Source organism: Tauraco erythrolophus, chromosome 6 (genome assembly GCF_009769465.1).
Source record: "Tauraco erythrolophus isolate bTauEry1 chromosome 6, bTauEry1.pri, whole genome shotgun sequence".
NCBI lineage: Eukaryota > Metazoa > Chordata > Aves > Musophagiformes > Musophagidae > Tauraco > Tauraco erythrolophus.
The window spans coordinates 32,902,406-32,925,680 of record NC_141470.1 but is presented as its reverse complement, the minus strand read 5'-3'; the positions used below and the strand labels follow the sequence as shown (position 1 = coordinate 32,925,680).

The window sequence follows — 23,275 nt, the reverse complement described above, 5'->3', positions numbered from 1 at the left end:
TGCCAGTGTCTGTAAGAGGCAATGTTCCCTCTTAGGCTTGGAAAGGTCACCACATGGCTCCACAGCAGCATCCAAACTAAGATGTATCTTGACAAATGTGCTAGTGTGAGCAAAATTTGAAATACAGCATTTGACTTAGAGTTTAAGGTGTCCTTACTGCACTGTGACTTTATTTTTTTTTTTTTAACTAATGTTTTTGCCTCAAGCTTGGCATGACCTGGAGGAGATAAGGCAGCACTTCTCCTGTGCTTTTAGAAGATAGTTTTGGCTAAGGAGTATTATGCATGGTTGCTTACCTGTATCCTGCTGCCTCTTCCGAGCTGTATCACGAGAAGTGACGGAAGCTGCTTACTCTGAGCGAGCAGCTATGCCTCCCTGGTTCCTGGCTGCTGCCTCAGGGTTCGGGAGGGCCAGAGGCAGCTCTAATGTCCACAGGCAACAATCATCAGCGTGCCAGACAGTCTGCTGCACTTGCTGGTTCCAGTGGGGTTTTGCTCTGTCTCACAGCAAGCTTTTTGTCCTCCTTGGCTTTTTGTCTGAGGGTACCTCAAAAGTTCTGAGAAAAGTCTAAGCCATTTGGGCTTTATGGCAAGGAAAGGAAGTGTGCGAAGTATTAATTGGTCTTGTGTTGAATGGGGGCTTGTGATAGAAGATCAGAACTGGGGGAGAAGTGTGTCTGTGTGATGACCCAAACCACAGCTGTATGTGACTTGGCGGCCCTCGCTCTTGGGGTATTGTGCTTTAGACAAATCAGTTCAAAGCATTTAGCTGTCCAACATGGTGTGATAAAATCCTGCACTGTGTGAAGTCTGGAGCATGTGTTCCCTCTGTACCGTCCTCGTCTGTCTGCGTTGGAGGTAGTCGCGTGTCCTCGCCATGCTTCCCTGCAGCCTGGAGTGATGCTGACTTTTTCTCCTGTCCTTGCAGCCTGAGCAACGAGAGGCAAACATGGCCCAAGCACCTGCTGATCCAAGTAATGTGGAAACCACTGACCCAGAGGAGAGTTCTCCAAATATGATAGTCTACAGAAAGGTAAGGATTTGGAGCTGTTTGCAAAAATATATTCTTATGTGGCTGGCTTATAAAAGGATCTCACGCTCCTTTTGAAGTCAACAGTATGTTTCAGGCTGCTTGGATGCATATCTGAAATAGTTTTCAAGAAAGTAGTTATTTTAAACTGAAGCGTTTGAGAGCTTGGAAGTCTTATTCTGTTCAGTGGAAGCATTTAAACTTGTTAGTATAACACATTTGATGACAAACTAGTAACTTGAAATTTATAATTTCTTGTGAATAGTTGTGATGTAACTTTAGCTGATAGTTCAAGTTTGTCAAGTCTAGCTAAAATGATTGTACATACCTTCCAAGTTTTGTGTCACTAAGCATAAAGCAGGTGGCATACAACGATATTTTAGTACGCTATCTTCTATGTCTCATGTTGTGTTTTTTGTTGCATAATTTACAGCTTGATTCTTTGCAGGTAGTTGTTATTACTTCCTATTGCTTTCCTTAAATTAAAAAAGAGGAACCTCTCAAGTGCCAGTGAAAAATTAATTAGACAAAGGTAAAATAACGGCAGTGCACTACGTCAAAGAACATTCTTCCATCATGATAAAATGTTTTATTCTGAAGTGATTTCAAGGTAGTATAAAAGATGAAGGGCAGCAATCTGTTGACCTATTTGCTAAGGCATTGCTTTACTCTGGTGTAGGTGTAGGTTATCTATGAAACTGAGTCTTTTTGTAATTTGATGAAATAATGTAAATATTTTTTATTTAGCCTGCAAAATATTTCTTATGTAGTGAAGAAGTGCTGTATGGTTCTGACAAAATTGAAACTTATTGCATGGCTTAAATAAGCTACCATTCTGTTAACTCGAGAGCTATAATGCTAGCTCAAATCAAGTTTCTTTGTGTAGTATGATCTTGGGTAAAATTTATATTTTCACTCATTTTTACACCTTACAAAATAGATATAAATAACTAAAATGTGTTGGGTGTATGTGGTACTGTTTTCTGCTTGCGTGACCGCAATCTCGATGACTTTCATATGCTGAGAAAATAATTTAGGTTTCATATAGAGCATAAGTTATTTAAAGTGTTACTTTTTGATAACCGTGATTTTGGTTTGGTTGTTGCATATTTGATTTGGAATCTGGAATTGTTAACATGGGAAATTTTTCTGGGTAACGTGTAGGCTTGTTTGTTTTGAATGTGTTATGAACACACTTTGGCTGCTAATTTGGAAGTAGCAGGAGTCGGTTAGTCAGATTATCTTTCTAGAACCTGTTTGCTGAGAGGTCCAACACCCCAGCACGTTGAAGCAGATTCGGGATATGAAAGAAGTTTTTGGTTGCATGACCTAGAATTAGGGCATTAAAGCTGTGACTCTGCAGAAAATCCAATTACCTGTTCTTGAAAACAGTATGTTTTATTCGAATGTGCCTCACTTCCTATTCATCTTATGGCATTTCTACTTAAGGATTTCTCAGTTTCTTCGCCTTTTACTGTTTCATGATTGTCATCGTAGAATAAGACTTGCATGTTCGGCGGTATCAACGGGGAATGTACTCGTACCATTTGATTCATCTCTCCTTACTGGTGTTCCTGAGATATCAGTATTATCAGCCCTTCATAATATATAATATAGTCATCTGTCAAAATACATAGTTTTCTTTGAGAACAACGTGCCCCATGCGTTGTTCAGTAGTACTGTATCCTGTATTGTCAATATTAAGCTAGTGCATGTCTGTTAGGTTTTTTGTTGAGGGTTTTCGTTGCTTTTATGAGTAGGGTTGATATTACCTATTCTTCAAAGTTAATTTCCATTGGTGATTGACTTTCTAAATCTAATTTACTGTTTGATATTAGTTATATGTATTACACATCAATTATATGTTCCTTAGTGTTGAGAAATCATGTGCAAAATCTGAGATAAGACTTATTCACTTGATTATCTCTCCTCTCTCCAAATGAGTGTTTAGCTCTTCATCTCTCATTTCCTTTCAAATGGCTTGATTGCCAGTAATGAATGAGAAAAACACTGCACTGGACTCCCTGAAATACAGAACACAATTTGCCAGTGTATCTTATAGTTCAGAGTTGATATTGTGTTACAGTAAAAGAAAAGATTTGCTTCTCACAGCAGGGATCCTGAGATGCAATTGTTGATGCCCCTAGGGAAGAAGTAGTAAGGGTGGGCTTCAATACTGGGAGCACAGTAATTCCTGCTGTGTCAGCTATTCTGTTGCTTGTTATAACTGTCACATTTGTGGGTTTCGAGAGAGGAAAGCCCTACAAGTACAACCCCAAATTGTTCATGCTTTCTTTACTGAGGCGCACTAAGGTCTGTTCGAAGTTCATAAGCCAAGAGGGTGGTTGTAGTAGCCTGGTTTTCTTTATAAATCACTAGCAAGAGATACACAGATCTAAAGGACAAATCAGATCTTCAGTGGTGCTGAGTGACCTCTGTCTGTTTCGTTTGTGGAGAAAAGCCTAGAAGAGGCTGTTCTCTTAAATAGGTAAAACTAAGTGGGACGGATTTTGGCCATGCAGAACAAAATAAACTAATTTATTTTGACTCCAATTAGTTTGTGATATTCTCTATGGACTCCTGCAAGAAAATGGATTCTAAGTGCTTTGATTGCTACAGCAGATGGTTTCAATGAGATAAGTCTTATTTTCTTCTGCCTTCAAGGTTAACCTTTTGGGGGCTGATATTTATCAAATTGAGACTTTTTTTTTTTTTTTAAATCCAAAATCCTCAATGTTGCCCTGCTGTTCTGGAAGACATCTGTGTGTGAATTAGGTAGTGCAGATGCACTCATTAGAGTAAGTAATGTTTAGGGTATGATTTGCCTCACCCTGCGCTTGTTAAAATGAATTGTACCCTGAACTATATGCGCTGTATTGACTAGGTCTCTGTTGTCTGTCGTGGGTGCCTGACACCTAGCTGTCAGGTACTTAAGTCATAGGGTAGACATCTATAATTAAGCACCCTGCATCCCACTCCTAGGATTTGTGCTTCCTCTCATCTCTCTGTATGTGTCGGTATGGGCTGGTTATAGGGCTCTGAGTAGTGCTGCAGTAAGGACGTGCTGTCATTTATCTCGCGTGGCATAGTGATATCCATTGAAAAATGTAAGGGCGCTGCAGAAATTGCATTGCCGTTTAAGTACTGCTCTATAAGTAGAATGTAGGAACCATGTTTTCTTTAATCGGTCTGACCACATCTGGAGAAGATGTTGATGTTGTTTTTGTTGAGATTACTACTGGAAGAGTGGTACACAGTGCTTAAAAAGACTGTTTGAAATGCGTTATCCTCCTTTTCATGGGAGCAGGTAATGCCAATACACAAGGGCTTCTGTGGAAGTGAGTGACATCCCAGTCCTCACTTCAGTCTGTGAGCATTGTGTGGGTGCTGCAGCATGGAAGGAAAAAAATGCAATAAAAAGCCAGTGAGAGGAGAAAAACACACTCCAAGCAAACAGTAACAGAAAATATCAATTGATTTTAAATGCCTGTCACTCTGCCTTGAAATCCAGCCACCTTCGATTGCCTTTCTGGCTTCCAAGTGCTGATTATTATGTCCCAGGGGCCCTTTGGCTCATCGTTCCAATAATCCAGGTCTGAAGGTTCACCTTCTGCAGGCTGTATCGAAAGACAAACAGTTCATGGACACCTCCTGGCACCAGACCTATTAGGCGACCTATTACCGAAATAATTTGACAAATCAAATCTTCTTACACAAAGGACGATACAAAATTGTCATGTCACTGAAAAAAAAGAAAAATTGTAGTATTTAGGGCTTGACAAAATAGGAACTGAAAATACCAATAAGGAAGAATTGTTTAGGACTACCTCGGGAATGTAACAAAAAGGATGAAAACTGAAAACACAGAAATTGAAATCTAGATTGAATAGCAAGGCGTACTTGTTCCTGAGAGAGATCTCTTAGGATGAGGAGGAGTTCACAAACTGTACTGTTAGAGATGTTTAGAACCACTGTGAGCATGCATGCTCTGAGGCATGTCAAAGGGTATCATCAAAGAAATGACCTGGATTATCTGATGGTACCTTTCCATCTTTGCTTAATTTTGCCAGACACATCGTCTATATCTGCTTGCTAACATCAGCACTTAGTGAGTTAAATTTTGAATTTTTGTGGTTACTCATCGTAAATCTTTTAAACAAGCAGGAAAATTTAATTTCCAAAGGCAATTACTGTTCTAAGTAAATGTAATACAAACTTGCAGCTGCCACAAGATGCTTTCAGAAAAATCTGAGTTGTTTGCTACCTTCAGTACTTGGCAGCCTTACCCTCTTTTTAAATGCTGCTTTAAGACCTGAATTATAATCATCTAAAAAAAAAAAAAACCAAACAAAAAATACAACCTTACATTAGCAGTTTTTCTCCAGACAGATTCCAGGGTTCCAGTTATGGCAAATAGCTGGAGCATGGCTGTCAGACCTGGTCCAACATGGTGATGGGGTGGGAAATGGGAGAACAAGCAGCTGTCAAGACGGATGTACCTGTGCAAAAAACGTATGTACCACAAAGCAGTAAGATGGGGGAAGAGGCTGTTAAAATTAGATGTTCAGATAAAAAAAAAAAAAAAAAAGCTAGTATTGGGAGCTAGTCAAAAGACCAAGACTATTTCTTTGCTCTTAAGTTGTGCTAAGTATCACGTGAAAAACTATCTTGATAGGACACTGTCCAAGCAACCGAAAGCAGATAAAACCCATAAGAGCATGGTCCAAATGATGACTTGTTGCAAAGAAAGAAAAAACTGCAGTGTGTTAAAATGAGATAGATTACATGCATACAACTTTTATACTTTATTAAATGAAAGCAGTCTGCATCTTTGAGATTTCCTTACCCTTTCAAGATTATGCTGTTCTAGTGAGAGACAGCAGAACCTAAAACGCGTTTTAAACTGTTGAATACTTTTGACATTCTTTTTATTTGTCTCTGGAGTTATATTTTAGGATTCTGCTGCATGTAAAGGTCTTGAACCTTATTTTTGTACATGAAATCTGAGATTCTCACACAATTGCTTCTATTTTGTATCTGATTCTTTTACATAAAATTATAAAATAGCGGTGATAATGCATGAATTGATAACACTGTAGACCTATAGTTTTCAAATTTTACACAAAGATTTTTTTCTGTACTGTCATTAGAGATTGCTTTATGGCATTTTAAGCCACCTTGCTCTTGACATTTCCTGATTTTTTTTTACTGTTTCCAGACTAAAGGCAGTAAACCAGGATTAAACTAGGACTGAATTTGAGAGTACATATCAGTACTTCAGGAACTGAAGTGCACGCAATTTTTAAGTAACCCCCAAACTAGCGTCATTAATGTTGGAAAAGAAGTTAAAACCCGATCTTGTTACCAATATGTGTTGATGTACAGGGTAGGCAGCAGGGCAACTTTAACTCTGCACTTCTGTTTTGCACATTGAAAAGGAGGTGTCAGTTAATTTATCAGTGCACATATTTGTATGCCTTGGCTGTATGGAAAAGTTGACCATTTCTTGAAACCTTGCTAACTTCTTTATCCAAGTGATCTCCTGTGTCAACAATTCTGACTGCATAGGGTGTTGCATAGAGAGGGGAAATGCCTGCGTGCACGATGGGCGGCTTCTTAAATTGTGGCTGCAGCAAAGGCAGAGCTGCACGGTTTTTATCTAGGAGGTTCCTTCTTGACATTTCCTGTAATAACAGGCGTAATATTCAATAATTCTCCTTTGCATACCTCATATAGCAAAATCCAGGGGAGAGGAATCACAGTAGTGGTGTTCAAATTTAATCCTATGGGGGGGGGGGGGGGGAGAGAGAGAGAGAGAGAGGCTGTGCTGTACAATAGGGGACAAAGATGAGAACGGCTGTGTGCAATGGATCTGTTGGGTAGGAGCAGCAGAGAAGAGAGACCCGGGTATGCTGGTAAGTCATAGGACAGTCATGGTCCAGTATTGCACTATGGCAGTGAAAACCACAAATATCATCCCAGAGTATCTTGAAGAAATGTTTCTGGGGGAGTGATAGGTGTCAATAGCATTACGCAAAGGGCTGGTGATCTGGCCTCATCTAGGTCACGATGTAGTCTTCTCTGTTGTCATCTTTTGTCTTCAGAAAACACAACCTAGTTACACAGAACGGACTGAAACCAAGTGGCTTATTTAGCTGAGCAAAACAAAATGAGGTAGGAGAGATGTAATTACTGTTCAAGAGTGCTCTAAGGGATAAATGGCAGGCAGGAAGAAGACCTTACTAAGTTGAGAATAGTACTGGTGTGCACACAATTCTTTATAAATTTCTGATGAATAAATGCAATCTGGGAATTAGGAGGTGGTTGCTAATTCGCAGAAAAATGGAGCTCTGGAGCAGCCGCTGCATGGAATGGTGCAGCATGTAGGCGTAGGCATGTTTTTGAATAGGCCTGTGTGACATCATCTCTTGCAAAAGTAGCGAAGGAGACACAATGAGCCAAGAAGTCTTTCTAGCTTTATGTTTGTACCTTCTCCAGGTTACTTTGAATAGGGACTGTTGAAAATACCTGCAAACATCCTTTATTCATGCAATAGCAAACAATTTGTACCTCTGAAGTGAGACACATGTAGGCGTCCTTGAACAAAGCTAATGCTACTGACCTTGACTATAGCTGTCAAGGGAACCTTGGGGTAAAGCTGGGGACTGAGAGTTTCATTTCCACATCTGTTAGATCATTAATCATTCACACACGTCTAAGGCATTAGCGTAAAATCGCAAGAAGTTAGTGCTCAGAGGACTTCAGAAGCTAACTTGCATCAGTATCATTGTTTAGGCACAAGTAAGGCTGCCCTACAAGTGGCAGAAACATGTTTTTAGAGTCAGGTGGAGGTGCTCCACCTGCAAGGAGGGCTTTTGGACACTTTGAGGTTTGCTGTTTCTTTCCATCATTTGTTTTGCAGAGCTCGTTAAGACTTAGCTGAGGTTAAAGATTTGGCTTAGCAGGTGGTGTGCAAAGTTACAAATAGGGAAATGCATGGAGCATGGTAGGTAGGTAGACCCCAAATAACTGTTTTTCTTGTTTCTAGATATATAAATAAATACATATATGTACACACACACGCTTATATGCCTTTGAAGTACTGAGGATGAACAAATAACCTTTATAGTTTTCCTGGCCATATTGCTTAGCCTAATATAGGAGATACATAAGATAGATAAATATATCTTTTTTTATATATGTTCTAAGAATATATATGTGTATATGTATGATATATATTCTGATATATCCCATATGCCTGAAATATTTCCATTCAAATAATGCATGCACAAATAATTCTTGTTTGCATTTTACACGTATGATTCTCTTTCTGGTCTTGGAAAAGGTGGCCTTAGCCTCAACTGTAAAGGTGGCCTTAGCTCTCTTTGTAGTTAGAGCTTTTGGTGATAAGCCTATAGCTATCTTTTTTTTTTTTTTTTTCTTGGTAGTTTTCTCCTTATTCAGAAGCAGTTGTCTATCTTTAAATGTATTTAGTTTTCCTTCCTCTCTGGATCATCTTCTCTCTGTTCCTGTTTGCAACTGAAACAAACTGTCTCTTGCACCCATCAGAGTCTAATTACGGTGATCTATTACTTTAGCTGTTCTCAGAGGCAGAAAAAAGATGAGCCAGGACCAATAGCTATGACAACTTCGAAGTATATTTTTAGCAAAGCACCAGTGCAAATTTAGAATACAGAGATAAAAAGGAAAGGTTCAGCTAGAGGGTAAGATTATGCCATTCTAGCTGTAGCACTTTGTGCCTTGCGTTTTTGGAAACGGTTCTCTTTTATTCCCCTGGCATCTTTCTTGTGTCATTCTTTGTGTATTTGTTGTTGTCAGCATTTTAAGTTACTGGTCTTGAAGTATTTTCACTATGTTTGTTGATTTATTTTTGCATGTTGTTTTGGGCAAGATGCTGAATACGAATGTTTTCTTTACACCTAAAGAATTATTTTAGCCATAGGATTGTTTCATTTGTTAAAACCAAAACAAAATGAAGTAGTGAAGTAGTAGAGCTGCCATCCCTGGAAGTGTTCAAGGCCGAGTTGGATGAGGCTTTGGGCACCCTGCTGTAGTGGAGGGTGTCCCTGCCCTGGCAGGGGAGTTGGAACTAGATGATCTTTGAGGTCCCTTCCAACTCTAACCATTCTATGATTCTATGCCAGTCCACCTTGTTCCAGGAGGCAGCTTCTGCCTATTTCACATGCAGTCTTAAACGCTAATATTCAAATGGAAGAGAAAGAGTTTGGATTGAAGTGGATGAAGTGATCACCTTCTATGACAGGGTGACCCGCCTAGTTGACGAGGGAAGAGCTGTGGATGTAGTTTTTCTTGACCTCAGTAAAGCCTTTGATACAGTTTCTCATAGTGTTCTGGTTGAGAAACTGATAACTGCTGGCCTGGATAGGCACACCCTCCTTTGGGTTAAAAACTGGCTGGACGGCCGGGCCCAAAGAGTGGTGGTAAATGGGGCTAAATCCGGCTGGAGGCCGGTCACCAGTGGGGTTCCCCAGGGCTCAGTGCTGGGTTCCAGTTCTGTTTAACATCTTTATCAATGACCTGGATGAGGGAATTGAATGTACCCTCAGTAAATTTGCGGACGAAACCAAGCTGGGAGGCTGTGTCGATCTGCTCGAGGGTAGGGAGGCCCTTCAGAGGGATTTGAACAGACTGGATCGTTGGGCTGAGGCCAATGGCATGAGCTTTAATAAGGCCAAGTGCAGAGTCCTTCACTTGGGGTATAAAAACCCCAAGCATCGCTATAGGCTCAGGGAAGAGTGGCTGGAGAGCTGCCTGGCGGAGAAGGACCTGGGGGTGTTGGTTGACTATCGGCTTGATATGAGCCAGCAGTGTGCCCAGGTGGCCAAAAAGGCCAATGGGATACTGGCGTGTATCAAGAATAGTGTGACCAGCAGGAGCAGGGAAGTGATCCTGCCCCTGTACTCGGCACTGGTGAGGCCGCACCTGGAATATTGTGTCCAGTTTTGGGCCCCTCACTTTAAGAGAGATATTGAGCTCCTGGAGCGAGTCCAAAGAAGGGCGACTAAACTGGTCAAGGGGCTGGAAAATAAAACTTATGAAGAGAGGCTGAGGGAGTTGGGGCTGTTTAGCCTGGAGAAGAGGAGGCTGAGGGGAGACCTGATTACGGCCCATAAATACTTGAGAAAAGATGGTGGGGAGGTAGGGGAAGGACTCTTTACATTAGTGATGGGTGATAGAACAAGAGGAAATGGGCATAAGCTTAGTCAGGGGAGATTCAGGTTGGATGTTAGGAAGTATTTCTTCTCTGAAAGGGTTGTCAGCCACTGGAATAGGCTGCCCAGGGAGGTGGTTGAGTCCCCATCCCTGGATGTGTTTAAGAATAGGGTGGATGATCTACTTGAGGATATGGTTTAATGGGGATTAGGGATGGTTGGACTCGATGATCTCTAAGGTCTTTTCCAACCTAGAAATCTATGAATCTATGAAATCAGGGAACCATTTTTTTTTGATTTTGTACTGTAACTTCAACTAAACCTTATTCTATCTTGATTAATAAAATATCACTTCAGAGAATTATGAACTTCTTTCATAAGGCTCGAGAGAAAGTTTGAGTGGGAAGATTCATTTCAATAAATAGAATTACATGTGCGGGACCATGAAAATATGCAAATGAAGTTCCATTTAAAAACTCATGTTTTGCATCTTAAGACATTTTGAAGCACGCTTTCTTTTTTTCATGAGAAGCTGTCATACCATGTTCAAGGGAAAGCAATTACTTTTATTCTTTTTTTCTTTATCACTGCTGTTGTCCTGTATCATCTTTTTCCTTGTCTCTCCAAAGTTAAATGAACTGAAGAAAATTAACAGTAAGCAGTTAATCAGACACTGGAGTGCACAGGTCTGCTTAAAGAATTGTATTCTCATTCTTGAGTATATTTTATCTACTTAAAGGCTACGTGTCTTTGAGGGGGAGGAGAAAAATGAGTAAAGGTCTTCATTTAAGTAAGATGTGTCCCTACTTACTTTTCTTTGATGTTAACGGACCTTATTAATATTATCTTGCATTAAAGTGTTTCAAAATTGTAATTTGGGCCAATAATTTGGTGCCTTTGAAGGTAACGTGATACATATTTGTGGCATAGACAAGAAGAAATGACAAAATACTATATGTATTTTTGTAATGCTTTAATTGAGTAGCTGCATGAATGGAATAGGTAGGAAGAAGAATTTAATCATGGAACACGTTAATGAATTACTCAGATCTATTTCTGGGTTGAGAAAGAAAGCTGATCAACTCCAATTTTTTTTTTTTTTTTTAAATGGGGTTCTGCAAGATTAAAGTCAAATAGAAATTGTTCTGTGGTTATGTTTTTAAACTCTAGATGGAAATGGTTTTGTGTACCAGTCTTCTCAGAGTATAGTGCTGCAGGTGTCACTTCTGTTCTCCTCCTCTATCAGCTATTTTCAGTTGTATTTTTTCCCCATTCGATCAAAATCAGTTTGGTGGCCATTGCATATTAGGAATTTTCCTCTCTGGCTGTGTTACCATTTCCCATGTGCTTTCCTTATGTCTTCCATTAGTTGGCAGTTTTAGCAAAGACACCTGGAACTGGAGGGCTGTGGAGGCTGTTTAACGACCTCTGTATTTGTAAGCACAATTCTCCTCTGCTTGCTGGCATGACCATGGCTGCAGGAGCTGTTTTGGTGATGCCCCAGATAAAGGGAATATTTCATTCACTGATGCTATAATTAGATGTCTTTCCTCATCAGTAAATCCACACAATTTTCATAAACATGGGCTTGTAGCTATGTACAAATTAGCTCATTCAATAACTTGCACAAGATGTCATATAAACCTTGGCAGCGCTGGGTTCTTGTCACTTGCAATGTTCCCCACTGGGCTCTTAATAGTAAAATTAACTTGAACTGTGTTAATTATATTTTTTCCATGCGTGGTAAAACAGAACTACAATAATGGCACTACTGTTGTCTGTTCACTTAAGATAGTCCAACTATTGACGTGTATCTGGAATTATCTATGAAAAAAAAAGTGGCTAAACACACTTTTTTTTGAATAATGTGAAAGCATCTGTTCTTCGGAACCAAGGAGCTGAAGTGCTTTTTTCCTTAGTCCTGTTACCAAGAAAGGTGACCTACTTTGGTAGTGATTTTTTTTTTTTAATATTTTTGACTGGAAAGCACTTAAAACTTCTTGAGTTAGAACAGGTTTTCCTTTCTACATGCAAGAAAGAAACCTCTGTTTTCTTTTTCAACAGTAGAAATGGTATTTAAGTTGTCCATAGTGTTTTTAGCATCGATGGTGCTCTGTTCCTCCCACTTGAGATGGCCGAGAGCTTCAGGGCGTGTAGGAAAGACCTTGACCCAAACTTGCATGAAATTGTGGCAGGCTAAAAGTTTTGTGGTGGTGGCCTATACTCTGGTTCTGTCTTTGCTAAACTGTTCGTTTTGTGTGCATGTGATTGACATTCCTGGGTAATTGTGTTTAAAGGAAAAACGGGATTCAAGGAGAATGCAACAAAAGTAGGCAGAAAGGATAAGTGAACTGGAAGGGTGATGCATTTTGGAGAGAGTTAGGACTGCAGATTGCTTTTAAAAAACAGCATTTGCTGACTTAGAATTGCAAGAGATATTTAGAAGTACTTAAAGCAGTTTTTCAGCCGTCTTAAAAATATCTGACTTCACTTGCTGGCTGCATGCAAGTTCTAATTTTAGTCTGTTGCTGTCACTGTTGTCTTTAATTGTATAATCTTGATGTATTTGAGAAACATTTGGCCAAAGAACGAGGCCCTGAGTCCCCTCTGAGGTGCAGGCAAAGGCACGCTGAAGCTATGTCCTCCTACTCCATTTTGAAGTTTCCGGATTATTTTAAATTTTTCCTTTCCCCCAAGTCTTCCATTTGACTTTACTGTTCTGAAAGTGTAGCTGTTTTAAGTTGTAAGTTTGGGTGCCCTTTAGGCCACTGTTGTCTCAACAGCACTGATTTCAGCTGCCAGGCTGAGGGACAGCAAGGAAAGGGAGACGCGGTCATGTGCTGGGGCATATACCCTGTGGTGGGCACTGCTTTACTCACTTGATCTTGATGCATTCAGTTGAAGTGCTGAGAAAAAGACTCAATGACCAGAGAAACCATTTAAATATGTCAAGTTGCAGAGAGCTTCCTGCAGTGTTCAAGGACAAGCAGCTGAGATGCTTCTTTCTAAATGAATTACAAAAACGTGCAGGAATTAGTAAACCAACTCTATTAATTATTTTCTCTCTAGTGTCTTAATTTTTTTGCATACTTATTATGGCAGTTGACCAGCTTTCTCTGTGGCAGCTGTGCCACTGCAAGAGTGTTTTGAACAGGGCAAGCAAAATCCTTAGGCTGAGAAACTGGTTAATGGAGGGAGATTGCAACGGGAGAGGAGGTGGCTGTTTTAGCTTCTAGGCTTACACCTCGCAGCCGGACTTGAATCCAAAGCGTAAGAAAACCATGACAATTTGTCACCTCTTTGTGGGTCTGTTGAAAATAATTTAATTCTGGTTGGTTTTGTAGCAGACAGACATCCCTTGCAAAAGAAATTATGCTGGAAACGCTGAAGTAGTATGAATAGACATGTCCAGAAAATACCAGTCTGTCTGTTTTGACTCTGATGGTTTTGGGTTGTGTCAGGACCTGACAGTTTGATCCTGTGGGAAATTAGCAGTTTAGAAGGGAAGACAGCAGCTTCAGCACAAAGGAACCCCTTGGCTCCCTGTGCACCCCCTCACCTTGCCAGAGTTAACTCCTGAAGAGGCTTCTCAGATGTTCTTCTGGTCTTCCCCATGGTGCTCACCAGTTTGGATAAAAATACCCAGATCTTAAGTTATCTTTCAATTTAACTTCAGCAGAATTTGAGAAGAGCTCTTGGAAAGGTCAAAATCCATCTGGAGAGTGCCTGGGAGGTGCATGAGGTACCCCTCATTGTCTGTGGTATTGCCATCCATGAAGTCAAAGCTTTTTTGAGTACTGGCTGCTGATGATGTGAAAAAAAACCCAAAACAACAGACAACCAACCAAAAGAAAATCAAGAGAAAAACACCATCAACAACTGAATAGAATGAAGCTGATGGTGAACATGGTAGTAAAAGCCTAACCAAGTGATGGGAGATTGCTGGAAAAGGACTTTTCCACTGCCTATAGTGAGCAGTTTGTAACTGCTAAGAGCAACAAGATGACAGTCAATGTGGCTGTTTTTTACGTGGAGCACTGAATGTTTAATCTGGTTTATTATATTCTGTCTTTAGTAACCCAGGGACCTTGCTGTCTCTGTCCTTGTGTATTTACTAAGTTTCATTTTTGTGTGGAGTGAGTTTGTTTTGTTTTTTTTTTTTTTCCCCCTCAAACATTGCTGCCTTAGATCTTAAGCATTCATTGCTAATGCTGGAATCTGATCCAAGAAATGTCTTTTTACCTCTGTGGAATGCTTAGTGTACAAAACTTGAATTACTGCTGACAAAATGTTTACTAATGGAAATTAGTATTGTCTTCCCGGATTCCTAAGGATCAGACTTTTGAAAGAAACATCTGAAATATTTAATAAGAATTGTTGTTAGTTGTTGTTAATTTAATTACTTGTTGTTAGTTCGGTAAATTTGCAAGCAGCTGAACAAATAGTTGAATCATTATAAAATGGCTTTATAATTCATAGAGGAACAAAATGTCATGAGGTACATTTGTTTGGGGATATCAGGATGAGAGTTTTTTATTTAAAGAAACTGTTTATGAGAACTTGTGTGCAAGGTATCAGTAAGGATTTTTCTTGGAGTTTCTGGTGGTGTGTTTATCAAATCCAAAGATGAAGACCTAGACTGGTCAAGTATTGAGTATTGCAATGCATCCACCTAACACATTGCATTGATATAAATTCTTTTGCTGCCTCATTGAGGGCAGCTATTTGAACCCAATCCTGTGGCATCAGGTGTGTGTTGCCACAGCTGGACTCCTGACTTCTGTTGGCTTTTTTTCCTTCCTCCTGTGAGTTGGTGTTTTTTGGTTTTGTGTGGGTTTGTCTTTCTGTTGGTGTGTTTTTTTTTTTTTTCACGTACCTTTTCTGCTTTGTGGAATGAAACAATATGTCAAAACCATTACCTTTTTTAGGAAAGCAAACTTGTTTATCATCCTTATGAGACCGTTGCATCAGTGATGGGCTGAAGCAGTGGTGTAGGAACTTTATTTCTTTCATACTTACAGTGAGAACCAGGGACTGGGTAACTTCAGCATTTTTTAAATTCGTATTCTGGTCTGATGACTTCTTGATGTTGGAAATTTTTCCAGAAACATGACAAGAAACAGATTCTCTTCTGTGTGGCTTCCTGGCTGAAAGTGGAAATGTGTAGGTGCATGTCTGAAACTGTCCTCCAGATCTTGACAGACATAGCAGGTCAACTAATCAGGGAGCTAATTGAGGCTATGTTATCACTAATTGTTTACTCAGGACTGCAGAGAAGAGCTCGGAAATGAGCAAGTGGTCCCACATGATGGAAGAGCAACATAATGAGGAGAGGTGGGTTAAAATTGTGTAGGAAGAGCCTTAGGCATAATTAGGTGCTCAGGAAGGAGAGGAGGGATGGAGTAACACTTTTTTCCCCATCAGATCATGTGTTGAACCTGACTCATGGTAACTTTTAAGGTAATGCTCCCATAAGAATTGGACATTCCTGTTTGGTGTGGCTAATGGTTCATTCTTTGTCTAACCTACCCCACACTCCAGAATGACTAAAGCATTTCTGTGCTGAAGCAGGTGAAGCTTTCAAGATCTTTCACCCCCCCACACCTTCTTACCTTAATTAAAGCCAGAGTGCTCTTTCTCTTAGGTTTATACAGAAAGAAAACAAAATTTTCCACAGAGTTCTGTAATGGAAATATAGCTCTCATCAAGTGCTGTGGAAATCAGGTTAAGTAAAAGCAGGGGCTTTTGGCCTATTTTATACGGGTTCTGCTAGTACTTTGGGTCAGAGCATGAGTATCCAGGCAGTGGGTATTTGAATTTTTTTTTTGTACGGAATTTGAAATTTTTTTTTTTTTTTACACATTGCTGAAATAAAAGCTTCTCCTTGCTGAAAAATTAATTACTGAGTGTTCCAGCACCTTATAAGATATTTATATGTTCTCCTGAGTCCTGTCTCTTCCTGTTTCAAAGTGCTGTCTTGAGAGCAGTTCAGGCAAGAGAACGGCTCAGCTGCACTTCGTAATCTTCCGCTCTGCCAAGAAGTCTCAAGACAGCACTCGAAAACAAAGAGACATACTCTAGGGAAAGTATGAATACTAGATCACTCTGGTTTAATCATTTGGGACACAGTGGCCTCAATTTATGCATCTGACGTTTTGGGGCGGGTTGTTGTTGTGGTTGCTAAAGTACATCTCAAAATTGTTAAATCTAGGGTTCTTAAAGGCATTGGAAATCTCAGATGGGTAGGTAGTGCTGTTGTGGTACTGTTGTCCAAGGTCTGTGTCCAATGTATAAAGAATTTGATGACAAAATCACTTGTCTCTTATTTTAATGGCTTCTTGTAGTGTTTTCATTGTGTGTGTTGTTTTTTGATATTTTTCCCCTTGTCTTTGAAACAGAGCAAAAAGACTAATTTGCTGGTTTTGCTTTGTTTGGGAATGTGCAAGATAGATGGTGGCCTGATTAAATAGCATCCTAGAGTTTCTCGTTCTTAAAGGGGAAGTAGTCGCTAGCATCAAATCTGTTACATAAAGAGATAGCCCTTCAGTAAAGTGGGTCAGAATATTTGTTCTGGCTGTGTTGGAGTGGCAGCAGTGAATCGATGTACTTCATTGGTGCTGCTGTAGAGCTACTTGGCTCAACTCTGTTCATAAAGTTGTTTTCCAGTGTTGCAATCCAGATGTTACCACTAACTTGCCTTGCGTTTGTTACTCTTGACCTTCTTCATGGTTTATCAGTTTCCTTCAAGTCAGCTACCTTAGTGCCTCCTCTGAATGAGTGAGAAGCTGTCATGAGTTTCCAGCATCTGAACATTGTGTAATGTAATTATTTCTTTTATTCAAGACTTCAACAGGAGGGAAGAAAAAAAATATTTGCATCTGATAAAGTTTGTCAGATTCTGCATACTGAGCTCCATGCAGCAAGATGGACACATCAAATAAAGACCCCAAATCTACTGGCAGTGATGCTAGTAGTTAAGTGCTGATGTACAAAATATGTCTTTTGGAAGCAGTGTGTGTGCAGAACTAAAGTGAAACCTCTTATGAAATACCGCATCATGGTAATTTACAGAAACATAAGGATTACATCTTGTTCTGTGGAGAAGCAAGAAGACAGAATAATGGCACAGCTTAATAGGTCCCTCAAAACCAATTTCAAATATGAAGGAAAAGCTGTAGATCATCTTTTTTCATGTATTATGACTGGCTGGGCCGGCAGCGTAAGGTAAGACAGCTGCTGTGTGGTAGTGTTTGAGCATATCAGGCCAGAGCCACCCCCCCTTCTGTTGGATCTTAATCCTCAGAAGCCTGGTGGAGTAGGTAGGGATGCTCTCTGTAAACGAGCACAGGGGCGCTGGGGGGAAGGAAGCACGTGCAGATGGACAGCAGGGATACAGGGGGACAACTTGCTCCACTTCTCAGGTGACTCCATTGCTGCAGCGAGTGCTGTCCCAGGGCGGCAGCTGAATGAAGAGTGTGTGAAGTACAGCCAGAGTCTCTGCTGCTTGTTCCCAGATGTGCCTTCAAAGTTATTGTCTTGACACCTTACATAAGAGTGGAGGGAAACTGAGGTTCGTGGCCTTTCCTGCTCTGAGATGGTGCAGGCAATGTTATGTTAGGACATGCACGATTTGTCTCTGCCTCCTCCAGCTCCTCTGTGCAAGAGGTTCTTTATAAGTAATGTGGCATAAGAATAGGTATAGGAGGATCCAGGAGGCTGTTTAGTCTGCGCATTTGTTGCCATGTTGTGGACCTCAGTGTCCATCTGTGCCTGCCTTAGTCCCCAAGTGGTATGTGAGAAGCTGGGAACACATTTTAAAGCTGACAGGTCTTTTAGCTTATACAGAAGTTTGCCCTGTGCCTGTATCCCAGTGAAAATGTCTGAAGTCCTCAGGCAGAAGCAGCTGACGCTATGTATTTGTATGCAAGGCAGCTGAAGCATCGGTAATACTAACAGTGTCAGTGGTCTTGGTAATCTGTCTGGTCTCTGTCAAAGGAGCCTTTGAGAGCAAAGTTTCAAAGATATAAATGCGAAAGCGTTGTGTTGCAGTAGTGGGTAGTGAACGCGTTGAAGGTCAGTTAAGCTGTTTGACATCATAGTAATGCTGGGGCCAAAGGGTGGCTTTGTAACGTTGGGAATGAGGAGAAGATAAGCTATTTTGGGCTGTACAGGGTGAACTGTCCTGCTGCCTTCCGTATCATATGTGCTTTTCCTCCCTGTAGGTCATGCTGCTGTCTCTGTTCTGTGCCCTGCCTTTTGAGTTACTGTGCCTTCATTCATGGTTTTGGATTGTCTGTTTGTGCAAAAGCAGCATGTTTGGATCCTTTGTTCTTGCTGATTGAACTAACATCTTTGACATCAAACTTGCAATATGAAGCTACAGAGGAAATTAAGTGCGTGGCATGCAGCTTATTCTTAGTTTCCTCTACTTTTGTTTTGTTTTAATGATTTTGGGAGTACTGAACTAATTAAAGTGGCCAGTAGCTTTCAGTATGTAGTTTAGTCTCAGACAAAATTACTATCTTGCTTCAGTCTGCTATAATTCTGTAGGAAAGTAATTTAGCGGTAATAATGTTAAAAAATCAAAGCTAAATTTGTTGAATTGGATGTACCTCTGTAGAATGGGGCTTCTTTCTAACTAATGGATTCAAATTAAAATGAAATAAATACCCATAATGTTTATAGAGATTTTACTGTACATAACGATTTCATAGACTACTGAAACGCAGCCACTCTTAGTTGAATAAGCATAAGAGTTCAAAGCTGAAAGCTGCTTAATAGCAATATGAGAGCTGAAAAGGCGTCCTGTATGCAAAGACGCTGTAGAAAGATTCAGCTGGATCAAAAGCTAATAACTCAAATTGGAAATTGGCCTAGATGCTGGGACTGATACCTTTGCTGTCACTAACAAAAATAAGCATTCGGTCAGTAGCTGGCATTAAAGTCTGAGAGCTGACTTAATACCATGCTGAGCAAGGGATTTGATCGTACCCCGTGTATTACCAGCACAGCTTCTGAAGCGCACCACATCTACTTTGGAGTAGTTCTACCTGCTAATTGGACTTTTCCTTGCAAAATGCTAATTCAGATTTGGCTGTCTTTAGGATTGTTAATGGCTTAATCCAAACCCAGTTAAAGTCATTGGATATGCTCCCCTTGCCTTTAGCAAGGTTTTGATCAGGACTTACGCTAGTACAAATGAAAAGGCTTGTGAGATTTCACCCTAAATAATTTTCTTGTAAATGAAGAAAAGTGTATGTGTGTATATGTATGTATATTTTGATCATAGAATCATAGAATGGTTTCAGTAAGATGTTCAGATAAGTGAAAAGTTAAAGTGCATTTTTACTGGAGACTAACTCACGTTTGCTAGGAACCAGCATATTCTTGTGTGATTTTTAAAGTTAGAGCAATATCATTATTAAAACCCGAGATCCACCACTGCTGCGACAGGTAGCGAGGAAGATAAAGCTTGTTTGTAGAGAGCTTGAAGTCCAAATAGCATGGGCTGCCAAGATGGTCAGGAGTCTAGACCATGTGTCCCATGAAGGCAGGCTGTGGGAGCTAGGCTTGTTGAACCTGGGAAAGAGGAAATCTAATAGCAGCTTACAGAGGATCATAGAATGGTTTGGGTTGGAAGGGTCCTTAAAGATCATCTAGTTCCAACCCCCTTGCCATGGGCAAGGAGACCTTCCACTAGATCAGGTTGCTCAAAGCCCCATCCACCCTGGCCTTGAACACTTCCGGGGATGGGGCATTCACAACTTCTCTGGGCAACCTGTTCCAGTGTTGTGAAGCTGAGCCAAGCACTTATTGGTCGTGCCAGATGAGATAACAAAGGACACAGGCTCTGAATTAGAGCTTGGAGAGTTCAGGTTGGATGCTAGAGAGAAAAAATTTCCCTTAGGAGGGCAGTGCTGCACTGGCTGGGTTACCAGAGGAGCTGGACCTGATGTCCGGGGAAGTTTTCTGTCCATGGCAGCCTATTCTGGGGGAACCATGGCCGAAAACACCCTGCTGTACTCCCTCCTGGCCAACTTGCCTCTAGTTCTCTAGGTGCACTTCTGAAAATGGGCAAAAGGGATTTGTGAAAATAAAGGCTGTTGCCCCTCCTAGACGTATGTAAAACTACCTTTTGCATATATTCTGTCTCAGCTTGTAGGAAGGGGCTGGCAGCTGCTGCTATCACTGTAGCGCATTATTCTAATTTGCTTTATGAAATGCAATTATTTTACCTTTTGATTATTAAATCCTTTTGGACATGTCCAGCAGTAGTATAAATTCTCTCTGTGATTTTGCAACAGAAGACTGGGCCCAATTTTTTTTTAGCTGTTTTAAGCTTAAATCCTCTACATGTAATTTCTGAATGTTAATGTGCTAAGAAATTAAGCAGGAAGAGGAAATTTAAGAATAACCGTTGGACTGTTGGATATAAGCAATACAGAAAATGTCCTCTATTAGTAAAAGCTATGTAATATGTATAATATTCATGTATTTGAATGTATAACATAAAGGTGTGTGCATACGTATGTGTGCATGTCTGGGTTTTGCATAGGTACAGTGTATGAATATGCATGTGCATGGCTGTAGGGTTTATCTTGCTTGAAGAGATAGGAAGAAATATCCTGGGATGTAGGTAGTGGAGAGAAATTTCACAGATCTGGGATTCTATTTTTCTTTCTTACTTCAATTCTGTTGACTTCACTCTGCCTCAACCTGTTCAATGAAAAATATCAAAAGCCCTACTTTTCCTGTATCATTCCTTTCCTTGATCAGTGACTTCTTGCTAGTACAGTTTGCCAGAAAACAGCTCATGTTTTCTTTTTGAGAAGGCTTTGGCATTTCTTTCTGTTATGGTGCCAAGGAAAACCAAGATGCTATAAAAATAGCAAAAATGAAATGGAGATGCTACTCCAGAGCTGCTATCCTGGAATTAAAATGAAGTCATAATTGTATAGGCAGTATAATCTTATAAACTTACAGTAATAAAAAATTTATGGTATGTTTGAAGTATCAGAACACTTACTAGGTGAGTATCCTGTCCTGGCTAAACTGTCCCTGGCACGGTTTCCACTGGCCCTGCAGGCACCTCAGGAGGAGCCCCCCAGGGTCAGCACTGCTGGAAGAGCTCTGCCCCTTGGCAGAGGCTATCCTCTTTGTCCCTTAGTCACCAGTATGAATCTGCATTAATAAATCGAAGACATCTCTCTCTGTATTTGTATTTTCCTGTATCTAGGCAGACTAAGTCTAGCCTTTTAACCTGTCGTTTTGCTTTGTCATTAGGTAAACTGGTCAATTCCTGCTGTGCATATGAATGCTTTTCTCGTTCTACAGCCTTCTGTCCATGGGCCTTCATTCTTTTTCATTAGATATTTCTTTTTGCTCCACCTTACATAGGTTAAAAGCCTTAGTTTCTAAAGCATTTAAAAAAAATAAAAAAAAGCTCTGCAGAAGTCTGTTAGCATTACTACATCCCCTCTAGCATCTTTTGTGTATATTTTCTACCTACTCTTTAGAAGAGAAGCATCCTTTCTCCCTGTGCCTGTGCGGCACTTAGCCTAATGGCCCACGACTTGAGCTCGATCTTGGTTTGGATTTGGGCAGAGAAGGAGCCCTATCCCAAGGGAAGACCCTTAGGATACTTTAATTACAGCTGTCTTGTAAAATCAGAGTAGCATTCACCTCCTGATGGGTTTGGATTTCTGGAGATGCACATGTGGTTTATCACGTAGATATAATTTTAAAGCAAAACAAAGTGTTCTCGAATTCCTTTAGAACTAGAAATCAAATGAAAGAGTAACTGAAATCCTGAATAACAAAAAAAAACTTATGTTCTTTCTTCTACACAAATTTAAAACATAGCTAATTTGCCTGTCTACCTCCTGTCTAGTGGTGACAGAAATCTGACATTGAAGTGAATTTGCAGTTTGAATACTGAGGTTTGTGGAACTACAGTTTAAAGCCAGTGGAGCAAATGTTTGCAGCTTACTGGGATTAATTGACTGCGTTTCTGAACCAGCATTTTGGCTTGTGGAGCTGACTTCTACCAGCTATCTCCTCTTCACCATACTCCCTAGTGCTTAGCAGCCAGCAGGTGCAGGTACTCCACCAAGTCTTAAATGTTCTTAACTACTGAGTCATTGCTCTTCAGTGGCAAATAGTATGAAATGATCGATGCTTTATATTTCTAAATGAGAACTTGTTCTCTAGAAGAAACTGATAAATGTTTCTCCTGCAGTTCAGGCTGGGCCTGAACCATCTTCAGGTGTGCAAAGAGAAACAGGAGATAATGCTGAGTTCCAACTGCTGCTTTCTGGGTTTTTTTTTTTTTTTCCCCCCCTTGAAGTATTGGTGGAAGTTTCTACTGTGACAGTATTTGAGTTCAAAGTCCCTTGGTTAAAATTCGATGAGTTCTCCTTCTGTTGAGGTTCTCCTCCATGTTTGCATGTACTTTACAATAGATGGTTAAAATTTCCATTTCTTCACAGTTCATCACTCTCCCCTGAGACTGCCAGAGATAACAATTCTTATGCTAAGTAAGGTGTTAACCGTGTTGGTGTTATGACTGGTTCCCAGTTACACAATGGCAACCCCACCAAATCAGGCCATTTGGATTAGCACTTGCTTAAGGAAAATGAAATGCCTTTTTTCATATTTACACTCTCAGCACCAGATTCAGAGCAATTATATGGAGGTTGAAGGCTGTATATATAAATGTGTCGAACCATGTATTTTTACCAGTGTGTTGAGCTCTTTCTGTCCAGATTAGCTGTCTTCATTTCTGCTCCATTTGAGGAGAAAGAAACAGTGTCAAATAACCAAATCAGAGAAAGAAAAAAAAAAAACAAACAAACCAAACCCACACAACCTGATAAAGTGTTATTTTCAGGCTTCTGGAGTGGTCTTTGTAATTCTGTGGGAGCTGGAGCTATTTGAAAGACAAAACCTACAGTTTTCATGATTTGGAAAACTATCAGAGCTGCTGTTTTCCTGGAGTTGATATCTATTTAAGTAGCTAAAACTGGCCCCTTCCCACCATATTTTAGCCAATT

General features: G+C 40.3%; 1 protein-coding gene across 1 annotated transcript in view; it reads left to right on the top strand.

Moving 5' to 3' along the window:
• Positions 1-939: 939 nt before the first annotated feature.
• The window catches only part of RGS6 (regulator of G protein signaling 6), a 288,543-nt gene continuing 266,207 nt past the window's right edge, over positions 940-23,275 (top strand). The window contains exon 1 of the mRNA XM_086613609.1: positions 940-1,032. Within this exon, the coding sequence (XP_086469735.1) occupies positions 949-1,032 (84 nt within the window). The 5' untranslated portion in view covers positions 940-948. The remainder of the gene's footprint in view (positions 1,033-23,275) is intronic.